Source organism: Acartia tonsa, chromosome 1, assembly GCF_053477335.1.
Source record: "Acartia tonsa isolate MP-2025a chromosome 1, ASM5347733v1, whole genome shotgun sequence".
Taxonomy (NCBI): domain Eukaryota; kingdom Metazoa; phylum Arthropoda; class Copepoda; order Calanoida; family Acartiidae; genus Acartia; species Acartia tonsa.
In genome coordinates, this window is record NC_137260.1 from 7707356 (window position 1) to 7727902 (window position 20547).

At 32.5% G+C, this 20547-nt stretch overlaps 1 protein-coding gene across 6 annotated transcripts in view; it reads left to right on the forward strand.

Annotated features, from left to right (window-relative positions):
• Window positions 1-3348: 3348 nt before the first annotated feature.
• The window catches only part of LOC145311750 (uncharacterized), a 71118-nt gene continuing 53919 nt past the window's right edge, over window positions 3349-20547 (forward strand). For all 6 annotated transcript variants that reach the window (XM_080150730.1, XM_080150738.1, XM_080150745.1 and 3 more), the window contains exon 1: window positions 3349-3423. In XM_080150730.1, the coding sequence (XP_080006856.1) occupies window positions 3394-3423 (30 nt within the window). In that variant the 5' untranslated portion in view covers window positions 3349-3393. The remainder of the gene's footprint in view (window positions 3424-20547) is intronic.

Consider the following 20547-nt stretch of genomic DNA (forward strand, 5'->3'; position numbering starts at 1 on the left):
GGGGGGGGGGAGGGGGAAAAATAAGGATTAAGTGTATTCAAAGGTTTGGGATGGTCTAATGTATTTCAAAAAGATTATTTGGGTGAGGTAAGATAAAATACCCTCAAAAACATACCCCCCCCCCCCCTCCACCCTAACCCACCCATGGCGTCCTAGCATACATAGTACATACTTTACTTCTTTAAGAGTAATAGATATGCATTTATTATTGAGTAGGTATGATTCTAACACAGTTTTTGGAAAAAAAATTATTACCTCCATTTACGTATCACTGTGTCCCAATTAATCTAGTAACCCCCAATTTAGAATACCAATTAAATTAATCAGAAAAGATTCGCTTTAACTAACTTTGTACGTTGGCAGGGATCCACAGGGATAAGACAATGGCCGATGGCCGATAATTTGATGAACATCCCAAATCATGATACACAAAATTACTTCTTCTGTAGAAATAAATTAATGGTTGAAACGTTTAAACACTCAACTTAATAAATCAGCCAATCAAAATTCAAGTCCCCAAAGTTGTCAAGCCAATTAATAAGATTACGTTATTATAAAACTTTGGGGACTATTGAAAAAAAAACAGCCAATTGTCCCCTCTCTCTCTGGTACGTTGGACCAATTGAGGTAAAATTTGAGAATTAGTCAATAGTAAGTTTATCAATATCAAATATTAATGTATATATTGTCAAAATAGGCTTTGGATCTAAAATAAGATTCGCCACTGATTAACATAGCCATTCTTGGTAAGATTTATAATCATAGCACTTTAATTTTTGTAAAACTAGCTTAATAAAGAGTATTTTTTAAGACACGTAGCTATTCTTTCCCTCATTCCCTAGCTAGGCAATATAGTTCATGTATACTTAGATTTTGGTTGGATAAAATTGGTTTTAGAACTTCTTAATGAAAATTCTTTATATATATTCCAATATTAATAAATATTCAACAAGGATGGCAACATCCATGAATAGCAAAGTCAGTAGTAGAGCAGATTTTCAGTGTCATAAAAATTAGATAGAAATTAAAAAAAAAACATTTAAATAAAATGGATAAATATATTTTGTAGCATGACCGCAACGAAAAAAAATGAATATTTACATATATTTAGAATAAGTTTATTTAAATCATTGATACTAAATAATAAACACAAGAATGCTAGAGGCAGGATCTAACGCAAACATAGAGTGCAAGCTAAAATTTAGTCAACAATTTTTAATTAGTAACCCTAGGAACATGCGGTAAAAATAAAATTGGTTAATATCCTCTTATAAATGTTTTTCTTCAAATTTTTAACTACCCCCCAAACAGAACCATGAACTCTGGCCACAGCGCTCGGCTTCTTAGCCTATAACCTAACCTAACCTAAAATAATTGTTCTCTGTTGGGGGGGGGGGGGGGAAGGGTACTCAAATTTCAAAATTGAAAAAAAAATTTCCAAGAGGTTAACCCCTAAAATTCAATATACCAGATGCATCTATCTTGAATAGCCTCATAGAAAATCATCGTTTCCAACAGACGGACAACTGGACAGACGTTCGTTTCTAAAAATAGAGAAGACTCGCTCCTTAAGAAAATAATAATGTTGAAATTAAAAGTTTGTTTCATTTACATGAGGGTTAAGATGAATTATATTGCTTAAAAAAATATAAATAAAAACGATGTCGGTTTATGTAAAGTTAAGGTTTGATATTTAAACTTGAAAAGTTTCTATCTATTGATTGTTTACTGTGTTCTCTTTAAATTGTTTTGAAAATAAAATAACAAATTTCAAACTTAAACATAATATTTAGTAAGATTTAATATCTTATATCTTTTATTCACGAAACCTTTTAATCTAACTAGCTACATTACCCAAGACAAAGAATAATTATTTCTCGTATTCATTCGAATCCGGTGGATAGGAACCGGTTCTAATCCATACGAAAAAACTATGTCTATCATCGTATTATATCCAGCTTTCTACGAATATAGAAATGTACAATCATAAGATTAAAACTAGTTTTTTAGCCCGTGCCTTCGGCAACTCGGGGCTAAAAAAACTAGTTTTAATCTTATAATTGTACATTCTATATCCGCGGAAAGCGGTTTATAATACGATGAAAGAAATAACTATTCCCGTATGGCTTCGAAACCAAATAATATCTCAGCCATACTCAAAACTCATACATAGCATCTTATTACAAACACGAAGATTAAAATCAAAATCATAAAATTGATACCAGTTTTAATTTTATAATTTTTCATTTTTATATAGTACATAATATTATATCTATAGTACAAAGTAGAACGATGTCTGTCCGTCCGTCCGTCCGTCTGTCCCTTAAGATCTCGGTAACCACTGAACCGATTGGGGTCTACTCTTCAGGGTATATACATATTGGTCCTGTGATGGTTTTAAGCTATTTTCTTGGGGGGTGGGACACCCCCACCCCCCCAAAAAAAAACAAAAAAATCCACCCATATTACAGCATATTTTCAGATAGTAAAAACAGTAAAATTCAATTATAAACGAAGAAAATCATTAATTTTCTTTTAGAAAACTTATCCCCTACCTTGTCCGTAACGTGCGTCGGTTTAATCCCGCGCCCGTTCGTAAACGTGCGATATCCGTGCGTGCATTACAGAAGTGCGCTTGTAGCGCGTTTAATCTTCACTTTTTTCCCCACTGAAGCAATAATTTAATGGTGCTTTTTAAAAACAGCAGAAATTACTCTGAATTTTAATATTTTTAACATCACGTATACAAAAGTAAGTAGGTCTTTATTAAAGTATGTTCACTACGATCTCGTCAACGTCAGAAACAGAACGAAATTTGGGCCATAATAGTTATTATACATAAATTTACAATTAATTATAAGATAAGAACTAGTTTTGTTAGCCCCGAGAGGCTGAAGGAACTGGCTAACAAAACTGGTTTTAATATTATGATTGTGCATTTTTATATCAGTAGAAAAATGGATATAGTACGAAACGATCCACGATTTTTCAGTAAGGCTTAGAACTGGTTCTAATCCAGCGGATATTAGTAGGTTTCGAAGCCATATTGTGAAGATTTTTACAATACCAATATTACAGTATTTTACGTCTTTGTATATTTTTAATAGAAAAAAAGGAATCTGATATTTTTTAACAAGAGCGACATATTTTGCTAAATTTTGGTTAGTTGTAATATAGAAACATACCCTGCTTAATTATTTCTCTCTCTCTCTCTCTCTTTTCATTCTATTTGCTTTCTGAAAGCGCTTCGGTGGATGTACCAGTAACATCTTAAATTTCTCTCTTTCTTCATCCCAGTCCCCTTGCTATTTCTCTTGCTATCTATCTATCTTGCTATCTATCTACCTTGTATCTGATGTTGATTAGTTGACGTCCAGACCTCGGCTGAGCACCATGGTGGGACTTGAACTCGTGCACGCCAAGGTAAACACGGGTCCCCAGAGTACCCAAAGTTTTATAATAATGTTTTCTTATTCGTTGGCTTAACAACTTTGGGGGCTTTAGTGAATTTTGATTGGTTGCTTCAATGAGTTGAGTGTTCAAACGTTTCAACTACTAATTATAATCTTCAGTAGGGGTAATTTTGTATATTATCATTGGGGATGTACATAAATTTATCGGCCATTGTCTTATCCCTTTAGATTACCCCTATGTTTCAAATTAGGATGTGATATTTTATCTAAAGGTAAACTATTCTGGCTCAGAATTTTCGTGATTCAAAAATAGTTGTAATAGAGAAGTTTTTTATCTGCATGTTTACATTAGCAATAAATCACGTTGCATTGTATTTGGCTGACAGAAAAGTTGGAGGCAATATAATTTCTTAGCTAAAAAACATATACGTGCATAAAGCTACTCTAGAGCTCCTATTGTTATTTTAAAAATACATTTTAAAGTTTACTTTGTTTTGTAATCTTAAAACACATAAATCAAATAACTGCTATAAATAAAATGGATCTAGTGCAGTTCATGGTGAAATATTCAAAAATCTATGACAATTTTTGGCTGCTTTGGAATGAAAGTATATATTCTGCTTACACAAAATTTTAATTGACAAAAAAGACTTTTTTATGCGTTTTTTATTACGTGAGGCTTTCCCTGTGTATCATTGGATCTTGGCTATTCTATATTATTTATAGGCCTTCTTATGTCACTTAAAACGGTGTGCGGGCACGGCATGTATGTTCAGCCGTTTGGCAACTAGCAGTCTTTATAGTTTATATATTTTTTTGAGGAAATCGTTACCGGGAGCATTTTACCAGGAACTGCAATAGATCTAATATAATTATCGCAGTCTAAAAAATCTTTACAATTCGAAAAAGAATAGTCCTCTTTAAATTAACACTTACTTTGTAAACCAACTTAATTCTTTTAAATAACATTTTATTATATGAATTGTATGTATAGGTTAAAACATTATTTCTCCAATTTAAATTTTATATTTTTGAAATGTACTATGATATTTTTATTGGAGGATTTACAGTCCTTTTTATTTCTGATTTTGCTTCAAGATTAAAAGCCCTCTGAAGGTATCTCATTTTAAACTATTTTGACAGTAAAATTACTGGTCGCCAAATTGCAATTCCAAGATTTATATAACATTATTACAAAAGTGTATGTATCTTTAGCATATTGTTTAGTATGAAGGACAGTCAATAAAGTTTTATACAGAAGTTTTAATATTTTGTTAGGATTAGTAAATTAATATTGCGATTTCGCATATGGACCCCAAAAAAAGGTATTTTTAGGCTAATTTAGGTTAGGTTTTGATGAATAAGGGTTAGCAGAGGCCTGTAGAGATAGTGTCCCGTAGGGATAGGTCCCCACAAGAGAGATAATCATGAGTTTTTTAAATTGAAAGTAAGAGGGGGAGGGGTTTTGGAGGTTTATTCAAGTATTAGGTAAAGCACTAAAACAGTAAATTCATATTTTTTGCTGAATTTAGCTCACTTAAAATCTATATTCTGAAACTCAATCTTTTAGTAACTATTTGATGTACGAGCTAAACTATGTTATAAAGTAGCTTCCAATCTTTACAAACCGTACAAATCTGTGAATTAAATGTGTAGTTAAAATTACTTGCTAAATAACTATAACAATAATGCACCACTGAAAAAAAACAAGAATAATGATTTAAGAAGGAGCACAGCAAGTAATTATGAAGTCAGAGAACTAAATCTGAATTTAATGTGATTTGAAAAAATTATTAGATGATTTTAATCCAATTAATATTTGTTTAACTATTATTCAGCACTTAATAGCCTTCCAAAAACAATACATTTTGTATATATTTTCAATATTCATTTACCATATTTCACTGACTGAAAAATTGGAGGTTAAATGTTTTTTTTTTTATATGAAATATCCCTCTCAGATTATAGGGTAGTTTTTCTGCAGTTAACAAAATGTAGAAACTTAAGCTTGTCAGAAATGCAAAATTTATTTGGCCGCAAAGATTATTACAACAATTCTAAACTTTTGCTAAATATTTTTGTAATTTAGATGCGCAACAGCCCTATATCTATTATTTACACTTTCTTGCAACAAATCGCTCCTACAAAATAATTGTAAAGATCAATACTAGTTATTTATCGCGTCGGCTATTAAAATGAAAAATTATAAGATTGATAGCTCAAAGCAGTTGATGGCACGGGCTAACAAAATAGGTGATAAACTTATGATTTTTATTTTAATATTCGTGGAAAATTTCTGTAATACGACGCTTTACACGATTTTTCAATATGGCTCAGAACTGGTTCTAATCCAGAGGATATTACTCGGGTTTGAAGTCATACTGGAAACATATTCAAATTTGCTGCTTTTCTAAAAGTCTTTTAATCCCTCACTAAAGTTCAATCTAATAAAAGAATTGTTTTTATTCCGTTCTTCTAAATTATTAAATTAATAAAATTTCAGAAATTTAGTTTTGTTTATGTTTTATTTTCATGCTAATTATATGATTTATTCCCTTCTTACAAAACAATAAAGTTAAAGTTAATATTATTTGAATATATTTGAATATTATTCAATTTTACATTATTTAGTATATGGAGCCTAAAAAATTTATAAATTGTTTACTATTCAGAGAAAAATAAGGTACATCACAACTTTAATTAAAACTTTAAACACCTAATTTTACCCCCTCAATCTAAAAAATTACATTAGATCATCCCCTTTAAACTCTATACCTGAAATCCATCATTTAACAGCTTAGACGTCCTTCTATTATGCAGACAATTACCAAGATAGGCATACCTAGAAGAAAGGCTTGAGTATGCACAAAATTTTTAGTAAGTTGAATCAAAAGTTTCACATAGCAAATCAAATAATTGATCAAACATGCGTGCACAGTGATTCGCCAGGAGGGGGGGGGTGATGCTTTGTGAGGGTTAAAAGCGGACATTTCCATTCTGCACACCACTGATGCTTTATAAAATACGAATTCCATTTCGCGTTTACAAAAATGTTGAAAAATTTAATTTAAGTTGAAACAAGAAACGTAATACGAATGTAATAATAATATCCAGGGATAAAAAGATAGGACAATGAGCAATAATTAGATTTATTTCCATTAATATGATAAAAGTATCCATTGTTAAAAAAATTGGGGTATAGATTATTTAACTTTTATTGTCCTGACCTCCCCTGTTGTGGGGACAATGGTCTGTTTATTACACTAGTCCCCAACGTTAATAATAACGTTTTCTTATTGGTTGATTAAAAACTTTGGGACTTTCATTAAGTTTTGATTTGTTGGTTCATTTAGTAGAGTATTCAAAAGTTTCCACCACTGATTTTAATCTACAGAAGGAGATATTTTGTGAATCATCATTGAGGATTTACATTAATTTTGCACCATTGTCTTATCCCTTAGATCCCTGGCTAATATCTCACTTAGAAACTAAAATATTAATTTCCTTCTGTATTAGCACCAGCCTAGAAACTGGTGTCCCTCCAAATCACCAATATTTTTTTTCAGCGCATTTATATCAGCTGAGCCTCTTCATTTGCTTCAAATCGAGTAAGTTTTATAAAAAAAAAATGATACAGCAAATTTTGTGCACATGGTCAAGGGCTTACTGTTTTATTTAACAAGTTTTATGTTATTTTATTATTCTCTAAAGACAAAATCTAAATAAAATTCTTATAAAAGCTAAAATTTTGTTTTAAGATACCAAGCATCAAAGACGTTTAAGCTTTTTTTAAGTGGGATAAAATGGATGGTTTCAAAGTTGTGAAAATGGAAATATGATGTATTTTTAAGAATTAAATGACGGGTTTCAAAGTTTGGGTGGCTAAACACCCCTTGACCCCTCCCTCCCCCCTCGCCCAAACTCTTAGACTTCTATGAGAGAGTATAGACTGAATTTATATTTAGTTGTCGCCTAATCAGTAACTAAAGTAATGTATCTGATTTTTCTGTGCCTTTTTATAGGCCAAGTCATTGCACTATTGCAGTCAAACGCAGAAATTAATATATGTATTTTATAGCTTTCACTATGAGACAAATATTGGCAATAGTCTTTGATAACGGTTTTGACAATCCACCTACTCAATATAATGATAGGCCCAGATCTGAACAACTAAAAATAAGTATATCAGTAAATTATGGAATCGAAAATTTAAGAAGAGAACAATTATTTAGAATAGGAAAATTAGGGAATTTCGATTTAAAAAGATACAGGAACCAAGTACTAAAAAAGAAAGTAAGAAAAGGCATAGCTAAATTGCTAGGAATGGAAGGTATGCCAGACAAAGTGTTTCGCAAATATGTCAGCGATTCATCTTCTGGTTTAATCAACTTTATGGATTCAAATAATCTTCCATTATTTAGTGCTAATTCAGCTGGCCCTTCTACTTCAAACAATATAAATACAAATAGTGACAGTCAAGACAACGGGGGTCAAAATATGGATGTAGGAGAACTCAATTATAACTATAATGACTATGACAATGACCCAAATTATAATCCTGACACGGACTCTGACGCTCAAATGGATTCTAGCTCTGACTCTGAAAGCGATAGCGATGAAATTGACGAAAGTGAACTAGATTCAGGGGATGAACAACCCCCTTCATCATCCTCAACAGTGGAACCAACATCTGAATCTTTACCTCCATCACCTCCTCCAACACTACCTTCAACACAATCTGAATCTACCCCATCAACGGAAACCCCTCCAACTACTGAGGCTAGCTCTAACCCTACGGAAAAATCGAGCACAGCAACAGTAGCAAGTACAGATCCTACAACAAAAACAGAAACCCCTCCAACTACTGAAACTAGCTCTAACCCTACGGAAGAATCGAGCTCAGCAACAGTAGCGAATACTAATCCTACAACAAAAACAGAAACTCCTATGATTTCTCCCAAACCTGAAGAGCCACAGGAAGGTCATAGCCATGCAGCCTCCAATGGAGAACCTCCTTTACCTGGACACTCTCCACCTGTGGAAGAAGAATCTCATTTACCTGAAAATTCTTCTCCTGTGAAAGAAGAATCTCATTTACCTGAAAACTCTTCACCTGTAAAAGAAGAACCTCCTTTACCTGAACACACTCCACCCATAAAACCTGAAGAAATCCTAGTTAAACCCGACGTAGAATCTTATCTATCCAGAGACACGGAAAATTCTTCCCCAGATGCAGAACCTGCGAAACCCGAGAACATGATAATTAAACCCGACTTAAATTCCTATCCACCGATAGACATGGGGGATTCCATCTCAAATGCCAATTCTTTACCTGAAAACAATCTTAACACGGAAATGGAGATTGACAATGATGACCCTAATCCAATAAAACCCGAAAATAATCCCGAATCACAAATGGAAGTCAGTGAGGAAAGTAATGCTTCAGTAAAACCCTTACCTAAAGAGGAAAATAATAGAAGGGGATTAAGATGTATACCACTAAATAGGTTGACAGATGAAATAATGGAGGTGGATCTAACAGAGTGTGATGATCCCGACCACGTAAATATACTACAAACTATTTCTGGACTAAGACAACATTTAGGACAACTTGTTAATCAAGCGGCTAATAAAGATAGCGAAATAGCAAAGTTAAAAGGTCATATAGAAGATTTAGAAAACATCATTAAATTAGAGACACAGGAAAGAACTAAGCTAGAAAATCTACAACGAGATTGTTCAACAAACTTAGCACATTTATCTTCAACATATCACGAATTAGGTCAAAGGTATAGTGACCTAGAAACGGAAAATCATGCCTTATTTGGAAGTAAATTAACACTAGAAAGTAGAGTAACGGCTGAAAAAACAAGAGCTGACACAGCGGAAGGAAGATGGGCAGAATTAAATGAATTATACGAACAAATAATGGCCGAAAAATTAAGTACTGATTTAAGTCTCAATGAACTTAAAAGTACTGTAACATCACTAACAATAGACAACAAAAAGGTTAACAACGATAAAGAACTACTAACAATAAGGTTAGAGAATTGCGAAAAAAGGACAAATACTCTAGAAAAGAATCTCCAAGAATTAAATCAAAATATACTTGCTTTGCAAAAAGAAATAAATAGACTAGAATTAGAAAGAAATAAAGCCAGTAACGAAAAAACTACAATTCAAAATCAATTAGATACCTTAATATTCCAAAAAGATAGGTTTAAAGATGATAAAGTAAACTGGCTAAATAAAGAAATAAAAGAAATAGAAATAAAAAGGGGTTTATTAGAAAATAAATTGGAAGACTGCCAAAAAACTATCAAAGATCTAACACTAGAAAAAGAAAATGCTCAAAAAGATTATGGGAAAAACATCTTACAAATAAGAGAGAAATTGTCACAAGAAATTTCAGAATTAAAAGAACAACTTCAATCTGCTACTTCATACATCAATGAAGGGATTGAAATGGAAAAAACTCTGCAAAATGACAAAGCAGTGGCAAAAAATAAAGAACTAAAACTTGTTGCTGAAAAAATTGCATTGCAAAATAGTATAATCTCCATTAATTCAATGTTAAAATCAAAAACATTAAAAAACCGCTATCTTAGAGGCCTATTCAAGAGAACTATGGGGAAAAATAGGGATTTAAAGAAGCAAAATCGTATTCTAAAACGACAAATACTTGAAGGCAATAATTTACCACTCAGCGGACCAAAAGTGGAGAATGAAACTCCCTCATCTTCTGAAAATCCTGCACCACCGGCAGGATCAAGCTCCGAAACACCTCCAGCTAACAATGGAGGACAATCAGGAGCGAGCGCAGTACCTCCTGGTAATAGTGAAGCACCTCCAACAAACAATGAAACACCTCCAGTCAATGCTGGATCATCCCAAGAAAATAACAATGGAGGACAAGAAAATAACAATGGAGGACAAAACAATAACAATGGAGGACAAAACAATAACAATGGAGGACAAAATAATAATAATGGAGATCAAAATAATAACGATAGGTCAGAACAATCTGAAAATGGAGACAATGACGAAGATGATAACGAACCTGATTACTCAGACTTCAGAACATCCGAAGAAGTTCTGTCTCAAATTAATCTAGCTTATGATGAAATTAAAAAAGTCAAAAGCTTAGTACAAACTCCTGAAACTAAACAAAGATTAATAAGATTGGAAACAAAATATGACACTTTAACTGAAATTCTAGCAAGATTAACACACAATAGCGAAAAAATTCACAATACACTAGAATCTATACCAAATAGTGGATTTACACCCCTCTATTCCAAAATCAATTTTAGAAAAACCTTAAAGTTACAGGAATTTGACTTAAGCATTAGAATCCAAAAAATCTATGACATCTTAAAAGGGACCAAAACACCTTTGAGACAAAGAATATACCGCCGTATCATGGAAGAAATAGACCTAATATCAAATTATCTAATTAATATTATCCCATTGGGGGATCAACCTAAAGTGATTGATCCCACCTTACTACGAGAATGCGTGGATTTAGTAGCTGCTGATAAACCTATAGTAAGCATGCTGTACCATGATGATTATTTATGGGCCTTTAATACTGATAAACATTATGGATACAAATACAAAGCGGTGTGGTTTGGTGGTGTGCCACAATGGGCTTTGCGAGAAAGGTCGATTTTTTCATCTACCTTCCCCCCAGAGCTCCTTTGTGACAAAACACTAATCCATCATCACTCTGTATATTGCCTAGGGAGACATATAAGAGTAGAGGACAATAAATGCATAAAGGATGTAGTGAAAAGTTGTGACTATACCTTTACGTTCTCAGCAGACGCACACACAGAATTAATAGAGGACCTAACTTATGCCTGCAACACTACCTGTGAAATTTACCAACACGAAGGAAATCCTATCGCTAGCTTTATTATGACGCCGGACATTATTAACAAACATTTTGGAAAAACCGGATCTTTCAATGATATTTTAGGAGTAATTTACGATTTTATAATGCAGCACTGGTGGGCAATTTTCGTTTGGATTTCCTTTGGAGGTTTTAACGTGCTCATAGTCATTGTTACATGCTTTAGTAATTATTTCATTAGTAACGAAGGAGAATTCAGATGGTTCCCTTGCACAAAAAATGACGCAAAAAATTTGGCAAAATGTTGTTGTTGCAAAGAACAAGAAATTAGGCATGCTGAATATGAGCTCGTTAACCTCCAGAGGCCAGCCGTTTGAAAGGCCGGCCACCGGTGTGCATTAAAAAATTTTTTCTAACAAAAATAAATAAAATCCTTTGAAATCTTAATTAATGTCATTGAAAGATCCAGGAAAAAACATACATCTAATTACCTTACTAATAATTTTATTTTTAGGTACCTATATATATATACTTTTAGACCGACAAACTAGGAAACTTGTACAACAGCCACACAGTACCAGAAACTACCAGGATAACCGAAAAAACCATTAAAATTCCAAAAAAGACCAAAAGACAATAACTAGACATTTAAAACGAAAAGGACTGTTTTACAAAAAACTACGACACACAAATTTTTAACATTATTATGTCACAAAATCTAATTTTGCTTAATTGTAAAAACATATAAAAAAAACCTCCATATTGTTCTAAAAAATATAAAAGAATAATTCAAATTTAATTTAAATCAGTTACAATTAAGACTTGAGGCTGGACACATCTATCTGGAATCATGCTTAACTTTTATTGATTATAACTCGAATAGAAATAGTTTTGTAGAAGAACAATTTTTAAGGTAAACCACAGTTTTTCCATTACGAAATAATTTTAATAAGTCATACATGATAAATTACCACCTGATACCTCAAAAACCAATGCTTATCTCTCCATTTTTAACTAAATTTTTAAACAATTTTGATACATCCCAATCACTAATTAATAATTTTCCTGTTCTTAATCAAAAAAGGCTAAATTAATCCGGGATAAAGGAAAGGATACAGAATCTTTAATGATTTTTAAATATTTTTAGAATAAACAATCAGAGTGTGCATTTCCTAAAGACGAGAAGTTATTAGCCGCGGCTGTAAAGTCCCGCAAATACAGCGTCACCGCTCAGGGTGGTTCTACCACCTGTATTTGTCAGGGCATTCCCGCCTATCCCAGCCACGCTCAGGTGGACAATTGAGAGGATTGACAATGGCTGATAATTTTTCAGGAAGGACAGCTCCAATTGAAGGGGTAAATAATTATATTGGGCAATATGAAACCTATCCCGAGGGACAATACCAATCTGTCCTAACCGAAGCCTTAAGGAAGCTGATGTTATCAGCTGAACATATAGATTTCCCATCCAGAGAACTAATGCAATTGGTTGAGAGGAATTTGACCGTTTATACCCCAAAATACAGACGTCCAATTACCCCATCTGAAATGATAACCTTGTGTCCTAATCAATGGATGGGAGGGGAAGTAATATTTGCCTTTCTAGTGGAAGAACTTGGTCATCTTGAAAATGTCTCTATTCTACATACCTACTTTGGCGAATTTCTAAAAAGCAACAGCCGAGAGGAACTAAACCAAATATATGACGGACAACTAAATACCATGTTAAATCGAGAAGTAGTCCTAATTCCCCTTCACCTAAGGGGAAACCATTGGGCTTTCGTCGTAGTTTACAAATCAAGCAATTTAATAGAATACTATGATTCGCTTCTTCAATGGGACCTAGCAGATCATAGAAAAAGCATTGTTGAAAGTCTGCAAAAACTACACCACATTTTTGTAGAAGAAAAAATTCTAAACACGCCTGTGACCGTTAGTATCGTCAATGATGCGCCACAACAAACAAACCTAACGGACTGTGGCCTTTACGTCTGTAAAACGGCGGTTGCCTTGATCAGGGGAGAACCACTCAACTTTGGCGGTCAAGACCTAAACTACTATCGAAAAACCATAGTCAAAAGCGTTCTTGGCATTGACTGTAACGATGCCCCAGCAAATTCTGCGAATACGCTACAACCATCAGCACCAAGCCTGGAAGAAACCATAGAAACGGAATTAAACCTCACTTTTCAGGATCTCCCTGCCTATAGCGAAATGTTAGACGACATCTTTGCTGAAATAGACAAGGACATAGCTAATGCCCCTCAACCAACCCAACAGGTCAACCAACCAAGCATGGCGTGTACAATGGACCAACCAACCCCTATGGACAGCGTTAGCCAACTACCTGTAACAGCCGCGGAGGTTGAAGATCCTTTCCTACTATGGAATGAAAAATACCATGAACAACTAAAATATCTTAGAACAACCGATATCCCCTATCTAGACTTTAACCAAGACAAGATTTTGTGTACACATAACTTTTTAGGAAGCTACAAAGATTGCAGAAAAATGTCAGAAGTTGCTCTAATACTAAGACGACAATATAATGTAGTTGGGGACCATAAATGGACCTTCTTGGAAAATGAAGCCAGACGGGACGGGCGTTTCTTCATAAATTGGTTTCTAAAAACCCCTGTGTACGACATAGATATTGAACCCATGTCTTTTCTACCAGGAAACAGAAAAACCATAAGCAAACTGATAAGAATTACAAAACGCCTCAACAGACACCAACTGGACTGGGCTCAACAACAAATGATAGACAAAAAACTCAATATGTTCCACAATAATCCTGATTACCACAAGACAAAAATATATGAGACCAGGAAGATTCCAACAAAAAGGACCATCAAACGACTACAAAATCAAATGTAATGAAAATCAACCACTGGAAACAAAAACGCAAAAAAGGATTTTATTTTTACACCAAAAACCCCAAACAAAATTTATTTTTAATCAAAACCCAAAACAAAATTTATTCTTACTCAAAACCCAAAGCAAAATTTATTCATAACCAAAAACCTAAAGCAAAACTTACTTGTAATAGAAATCCAAAGCAAAATTTTCTACCTTTAAAAGGGAAAATTTATAAAATTTTAAAGTAAGATAACACGAAAAAGCTAATGCTGGCTAAAAACCACAAAAAACCTAAAGCTAAAAAAGGGAGAAAACTACTCTATAATTAAGTTGACTAAAATAATAAAATACGATAGTATATATAATATATTCAGGGAAATATCTGATCAATGATACCTTTTTGTCACTGCTAGCTGCTCTTATGTTGATAATATAAGTGGAACAGGGTGACATTGATCAGACGGTTCCTTTGACCAATAATTTAAAATATGGTAAACTGATTGAAAAATACACAAATAAAAAGAGGCTAAATTGTTTGAGTATTTTACTTTCAGCAAATAAAGTAGTAAAGTTAAAATATATTAAAAAATCGGTCAAAATCGAATAAAACGAACTATTATGTACTTACGGAATTTAACAGCAAGCAGGAGAATTAACAGAGAGATCAGAGTCAGGGTGGCAATGAGGACGTCGCCGGACACGGGGTCCGCAGGGCTTATCATGTCAAGCCCGGCCTGCTCTAGCTTATACAGCACGTCCTGAAAAAAGGAAAATCATTTATTTATCAAAAAAGAATAATTAAAACAGAATAAAATAAATAAAATATAAAATTCAAACACAAAACAATTGTTATGCGATAAGCATGATGCAGGGATGTTTGAAATTTTATATGACTATGAAAATGAAAAAAGCTTCTTTAAAAAATACGTATAAAATTTAGTCCGAAAAAGATATTTATCTACTGCAATAGGGGGACTAAATATTATACACTTCTAAATTATGAAATAAAGAGATTTTAAAGAAAACTGATAAAAAATGATTTACGTTGAAACTAAGTAATAATGACCGAAAATATTGTAATTAATGTAATAACATTTTATGTTTATTAAAATCAGCAAATAAAAGAAGAAAACTAAACCAAAAACAGAAACTGATTCTAATAAATATAAAATTAATAATATTAAGGGAATACATTATTGTGATTGAAATATTTATTTGATAAAACATTATCTATTATAGTAAAAAAGTCTCCGTGGAAAAAACAGGATTAAGGATCAGTGCCGGAACAATAAAAAAGAATATTTACCTGCAGAAACAGCCGGTCCTGCTCCTTATCCCTGCCTGGCTGCCCTAGCATTTCTACCAGCTTACCGCTGGTATAAATGTTTAGGGCATTAAATTGTTGCATGGTGAGATTATACTCGGCCAGGACCGAGTATAATCTCCCCATGGCAACTTCATTTAACATAATGCCTGACAGATGACACAAAATAATCGAAAAATCTGAAAAATAGGAATCACTTTTAATAATATCATCATGAAGAATTGATTCCTCATTCGACAAAACAAAAAACTTATCACCGAAGGCTAATTCGAAGGGAAAATATATTGAAATTACCACCTAGCCTTAATTTATGCATTTACACATGCTTTTTTCATATTTTTAACCTATGAAAGGTGAATTTTCACTGTATTTTTCCCTTTTTAGAAAAATAAGAAATTTCAGCGTGAAGCCACCGTAAAGTAGACTAAAAGCGGCATGGTTATTCAATATGGCGTACTCTGGAGTGTACGCGGCATTCGCGAAATATGTGAGATAAGACGACATTTAGCCATCGGTATAAGTATTTTTGGTCTCTCTATGTTTATGAAATAAAAACTTTAATAATATAGTAAATATAGTATTTAGAAATCCTTTTTGTACAAAAACACAAAAAAATCATTAAAATAATAAACGAAAGATATCCTATAATTTAAAACACCTCAAAAAACAAGGCTGTATGAAACACGGGTCATTTTTAGCCTCCTGAAACGTGTTATAATCGAGCTTTTCTTTTTGAGGGGGGTACATGGATCGTCTTTTTCCCTTAAACCGATTCTATGAATAACTTGTAGAGTAGCTTTACTGGGGAAAAATCCAATCCATACTTTAAATTATGTATTTATTCTAATGAAAATAAAAGACTATAAAAATATTATCAAAATTAGACAAATTTAAAACAATTTAACATAATTTTTAAGTAAAAAAGCATGTATAAAGACCTATTTATTAAAATGGGGAAATAAGATTTATAAAACGAAGACCCTAAAACGTAATGTTAGAGACAATAACCCTTTTAATAGAATGGTCATAGTACAGCTAAAAAATTATTAGCAAATATTGTCAGTAAATATTAATATTAGTAAAACAACACAAGAATCATAAAATTAGAGGTTTCGTGATAAAAAAACTAAATTAAAAGAATGAAAATTTGTAAAAATTAAAGAGGACATTGAAAAAACATTACTAGAAAAACTAATTTGAAACCAATAGTTTAATGTATTCTTGATGTAAAATAAAATAAAATGTGATCTTGCTAATTTATGAAATGAATATTGTAATTTAGTTGAGATATACACACACTTTTAAATGCAAAATCTTAAAAATTAGGTCGCCAATTCCTGATAAAACATAAAAATCAGCATAAAAATCAAAATCATCCTTTTTGTCTCTCTTTTCTCCTTAGGCTTCAGGCCTATAAAAGTAAACCTGGAAGAGAGAAACAGTCAGTCGTTATACGGAATTACTATATCACACTGACTCTTTTTAAAAATTCTAAAATTTAAGGGAAGACTCCCTTCTCTTGCTTTGGAATTTTCTGGAGGGTCCTGGCGGCTCAAACTTAGGATTTTTCATTTAAAACACACCTAAAAAATAAAAAGTTTTGTTAGATAAAATTCATAATACTTTGTTAAATAAATTGTAGAATATCATTTTGATGTTGGTCAATTGAGATAAATTTAAGGGTAAGGCCTTCTTAGGGCCTAAAAGCTTAGGCATCCGGACGGATAGTTATCTCCAAGTTTTGTTCTGAAGAGAACTCCTATAGCGCGGTACCTCCATAAGTCGCAAGTCACTACGGGGCTAAATAGGAATAACACAGGGAGATACGGTGGTGGCTCGGCTACCAACGGTTGATTATAGCTTGCTATCTGACGGCCGATACTAACAACCGGATCCTCCCCAAGCTTCTGAAGTCCAGGAAAGTTGGAGATCGTTATCTATTCGGACAATTTAACATTTTCGGATTAGAACTCTGAATAAGTTCACGTCTTAAAGGTAGTTTTACTTTGCTAATACTCTGGAAGATTGGTTCGGAGCTAGCCTAGTGATTTTCTTACCTGACAAAGGTACCTAACAAAGAACTTCACGCCTCACGGGGATACAGGCAGCAGAACGGAATATTGTAGTCATGTTCGCATGACTCTAGTAATCACAGTAGATACTTTCAGTCCAAAAGTGTTGGCAAAGTTAGTTACCTAGGAATAAAAAATTCTTAGACTAAATAACAGTATAAAGTTATCAGTAATGTCTTAGTACCATTTTCGGAATAAGGCTTATAAACAAAAGACTATCTCTTAAGTGTATTTGGGTTTAGGATCGGTGTAAAATAATACCACCATTCTAAGGTTAGATATACTTGTCAAACAGGGATTAATGCGTCGCTGATCTGGAAAGGAGACATTGGTGAGAGATTGTAGTCCTGTGAAGTAGTGATAAAGGATTACATTTGTCCCTGGAACCCGGAGGTGACCCAGTATCATTGGATCTTGGCTATTCTATATTATTTATAGGCCTTCTTATGTCACTTAAAATGGTGTGCGGGCACGGCATGTATGTTCAGCCGTTTGGCAACTAGCAGTCTTTATAGTTTATATATTTTTTTGAGGAAATCGTTACCGGGAGCATTTTACCAGGAACTGCAATAGATCTAATATAATTATCGCAGTCTAAAAAATCTTTACAATTCGAAAAAGAATAGTCCTCTTTAAATTAACACTTACTTTGTAAACCAACTTAATTCTTTTAAATAACATTTTATTATATGAATTGTATGTATAGGTTAAAACATTATTTCTCCAATTTAAATTTTATATTTTTGAAATGTACTATGATATTTTTATTGGAGGATTTACAGTCCTTTTTATTTCTGATTTTGCTTCAAGATTAAAAGCCCTCTGAAGGTATCTCATTTTAAACTATTTTGACAGTAAAATTACTGGTCGCCAAATTGCAATTCCAAGATTTATATAACATTATTACAAAAGTGTATGTATCTTTAGCATATTGTTTAGTATGAAGGACAGTCAATAAAGTTTTATACAGAAGTTTTAATATTTTGTTAGGATTAGTAAATTAATATTGCGATTTCGCATATGGACCCCAAAAAAAGGTATTTTTAGGCTAATTTAGGTTAGGTTTTGATGAATAAGGGTTAGCAGAGGCCTGTAGAGATAGTGTCCCGTAGGGATAGGTCCCCACAAGAGAGATAATCATGAGTTTTTTAAATTGAAAGTAAGAGGGGGAGGGGTTTTGGAGGTTTATTCAAGTATTAGGTAAAGCACTAAAACAGTAAATTCATATTTTTTGCTGAATTTAGCTCACTTAAAATCTATATTCTGAAACTCAATCTTTTAGTAACTATTTGATGTACGAGCTAAACTATGTTATAAAGTAGCTTCCAATCTTTACAAACCGTACAAATCTGTGAATTAAATGTGTAGTTAAAATTACTTGCTAAATAACTATAACAATAATGCACCACTGAAAAAAAACAAGAATAATGATTTAAGAAGGAGCACAGCAAGTAATTATGAAGTCAGAGAACTAAATCTGAATTTAATGTGATTTGAAAAAATTATTAGATGATTTTAATCCAATTAATATTTCTTTAACTATTATTCAGCACTTAATAGCCTTCCAAAAACAATACATTTTGTATATATTTTCAATATTCATTTACCATATTTCACTGACTGAAAAATTGGAGGTTAAATGTTTTTTTTTATATGAAATATCCCTCTCAGATTATAGGGTAGTTTTTCTGCAGTTAACAAAATGTAGAAACTTAAGCTTGTCAGAAATGCAAAATTTATTTGGCCGCAAAGATTATTACAACAATTCTAAACTTTTGCTAAATATTTTTGTAATTTAGATGCGCAACAGCCCTATATCTATTATTTACACTTTCTTGCAACAAATCGCTCCTACAAAATAATTGTAAAGATCAATAATAGTTATTTATCGCGTCGGCTATTAAAATGAAAAATTATAAGATTGATAGCTCAAAGCAGTTGATGGCACGGGCTAACAAAATAGGTGATAAACTTATGATTTTTATTTTAATATTCGTGGAAAATTTCTGTAATACGACGCTTTACACGATTTTTCAATATGGCTCAGAACTGGTTCTAATCCAGAGGATATTAATCAGGTTCGAAGTCATACTGGAAACATATTCAAATTTACTGCTTTCTTAAAAGTCTTTTTATCCCTTACTTAAGAAGTTAAGTTCAATCTCTTTAAAGAATTGTATTTATTCCGTTCTTATATTGTATACAGAGTCTAAAAATTAATTATAAATGTTTACTATATAGACAAAAAAATAAGGTACATCACATAAAAAATTAGATATGCCTTTAAAGGAAGCCTGCAAGAAATAACACGCTTTAACTGCTGAAAGACTGCCACAAGAAGACCCAATACCCAAAATTTAAAGCCTTAAGCTTCAATAACAAAAAAGTTCTAGGCATTTCAAAATAGCATTTTATGTACAATGGAATTTTTGAAAGATTTCCAATTCTCAAAAAAGAAAAAACAATATTAAATTACGTCGCCTAGACACAAAATTATAACCTTATCTTTGTCAGAAACTTAGATTGCCTGTAACCGATTACATTTTTACAATAAAAACACCACATTTCATAGTCAAAATCTATGAAAAAAATTCGATTTAAATTGCATTTTTAAACGAAAATCATAGCGGAAACAAAGGGGTAAACTAATACAAGCTTAGCTGTTATTGGTTGTTAAGCTGATTCAGCCTTCTGATTGGCTACAGTACATTCGGTACAACGCAAGTAAAACTTATTTTTTTTTAATGATTTTGACTATAAAATGGGTATTTTTATTGTAAAAATATAATTAGTTACTGGAAACCTAAATTTATGGCAAAAATAAGCTTATAATTTTGTTTCTAGGCCACGTAGTTTAATTTCAAAGTTTTCAACATGAGTATTGCAATTCTTTCAAAATTTTCATTGTACATAAAATGTCATTTTAAATGCCTAGAACTTTTTTGTTATAGAAGCTGAAGGCTTTAAATTTGGAGTATTTGCTCTACTTGTGGCAGTCTTTCAGCAGTTAAAGCGTGGTATTTC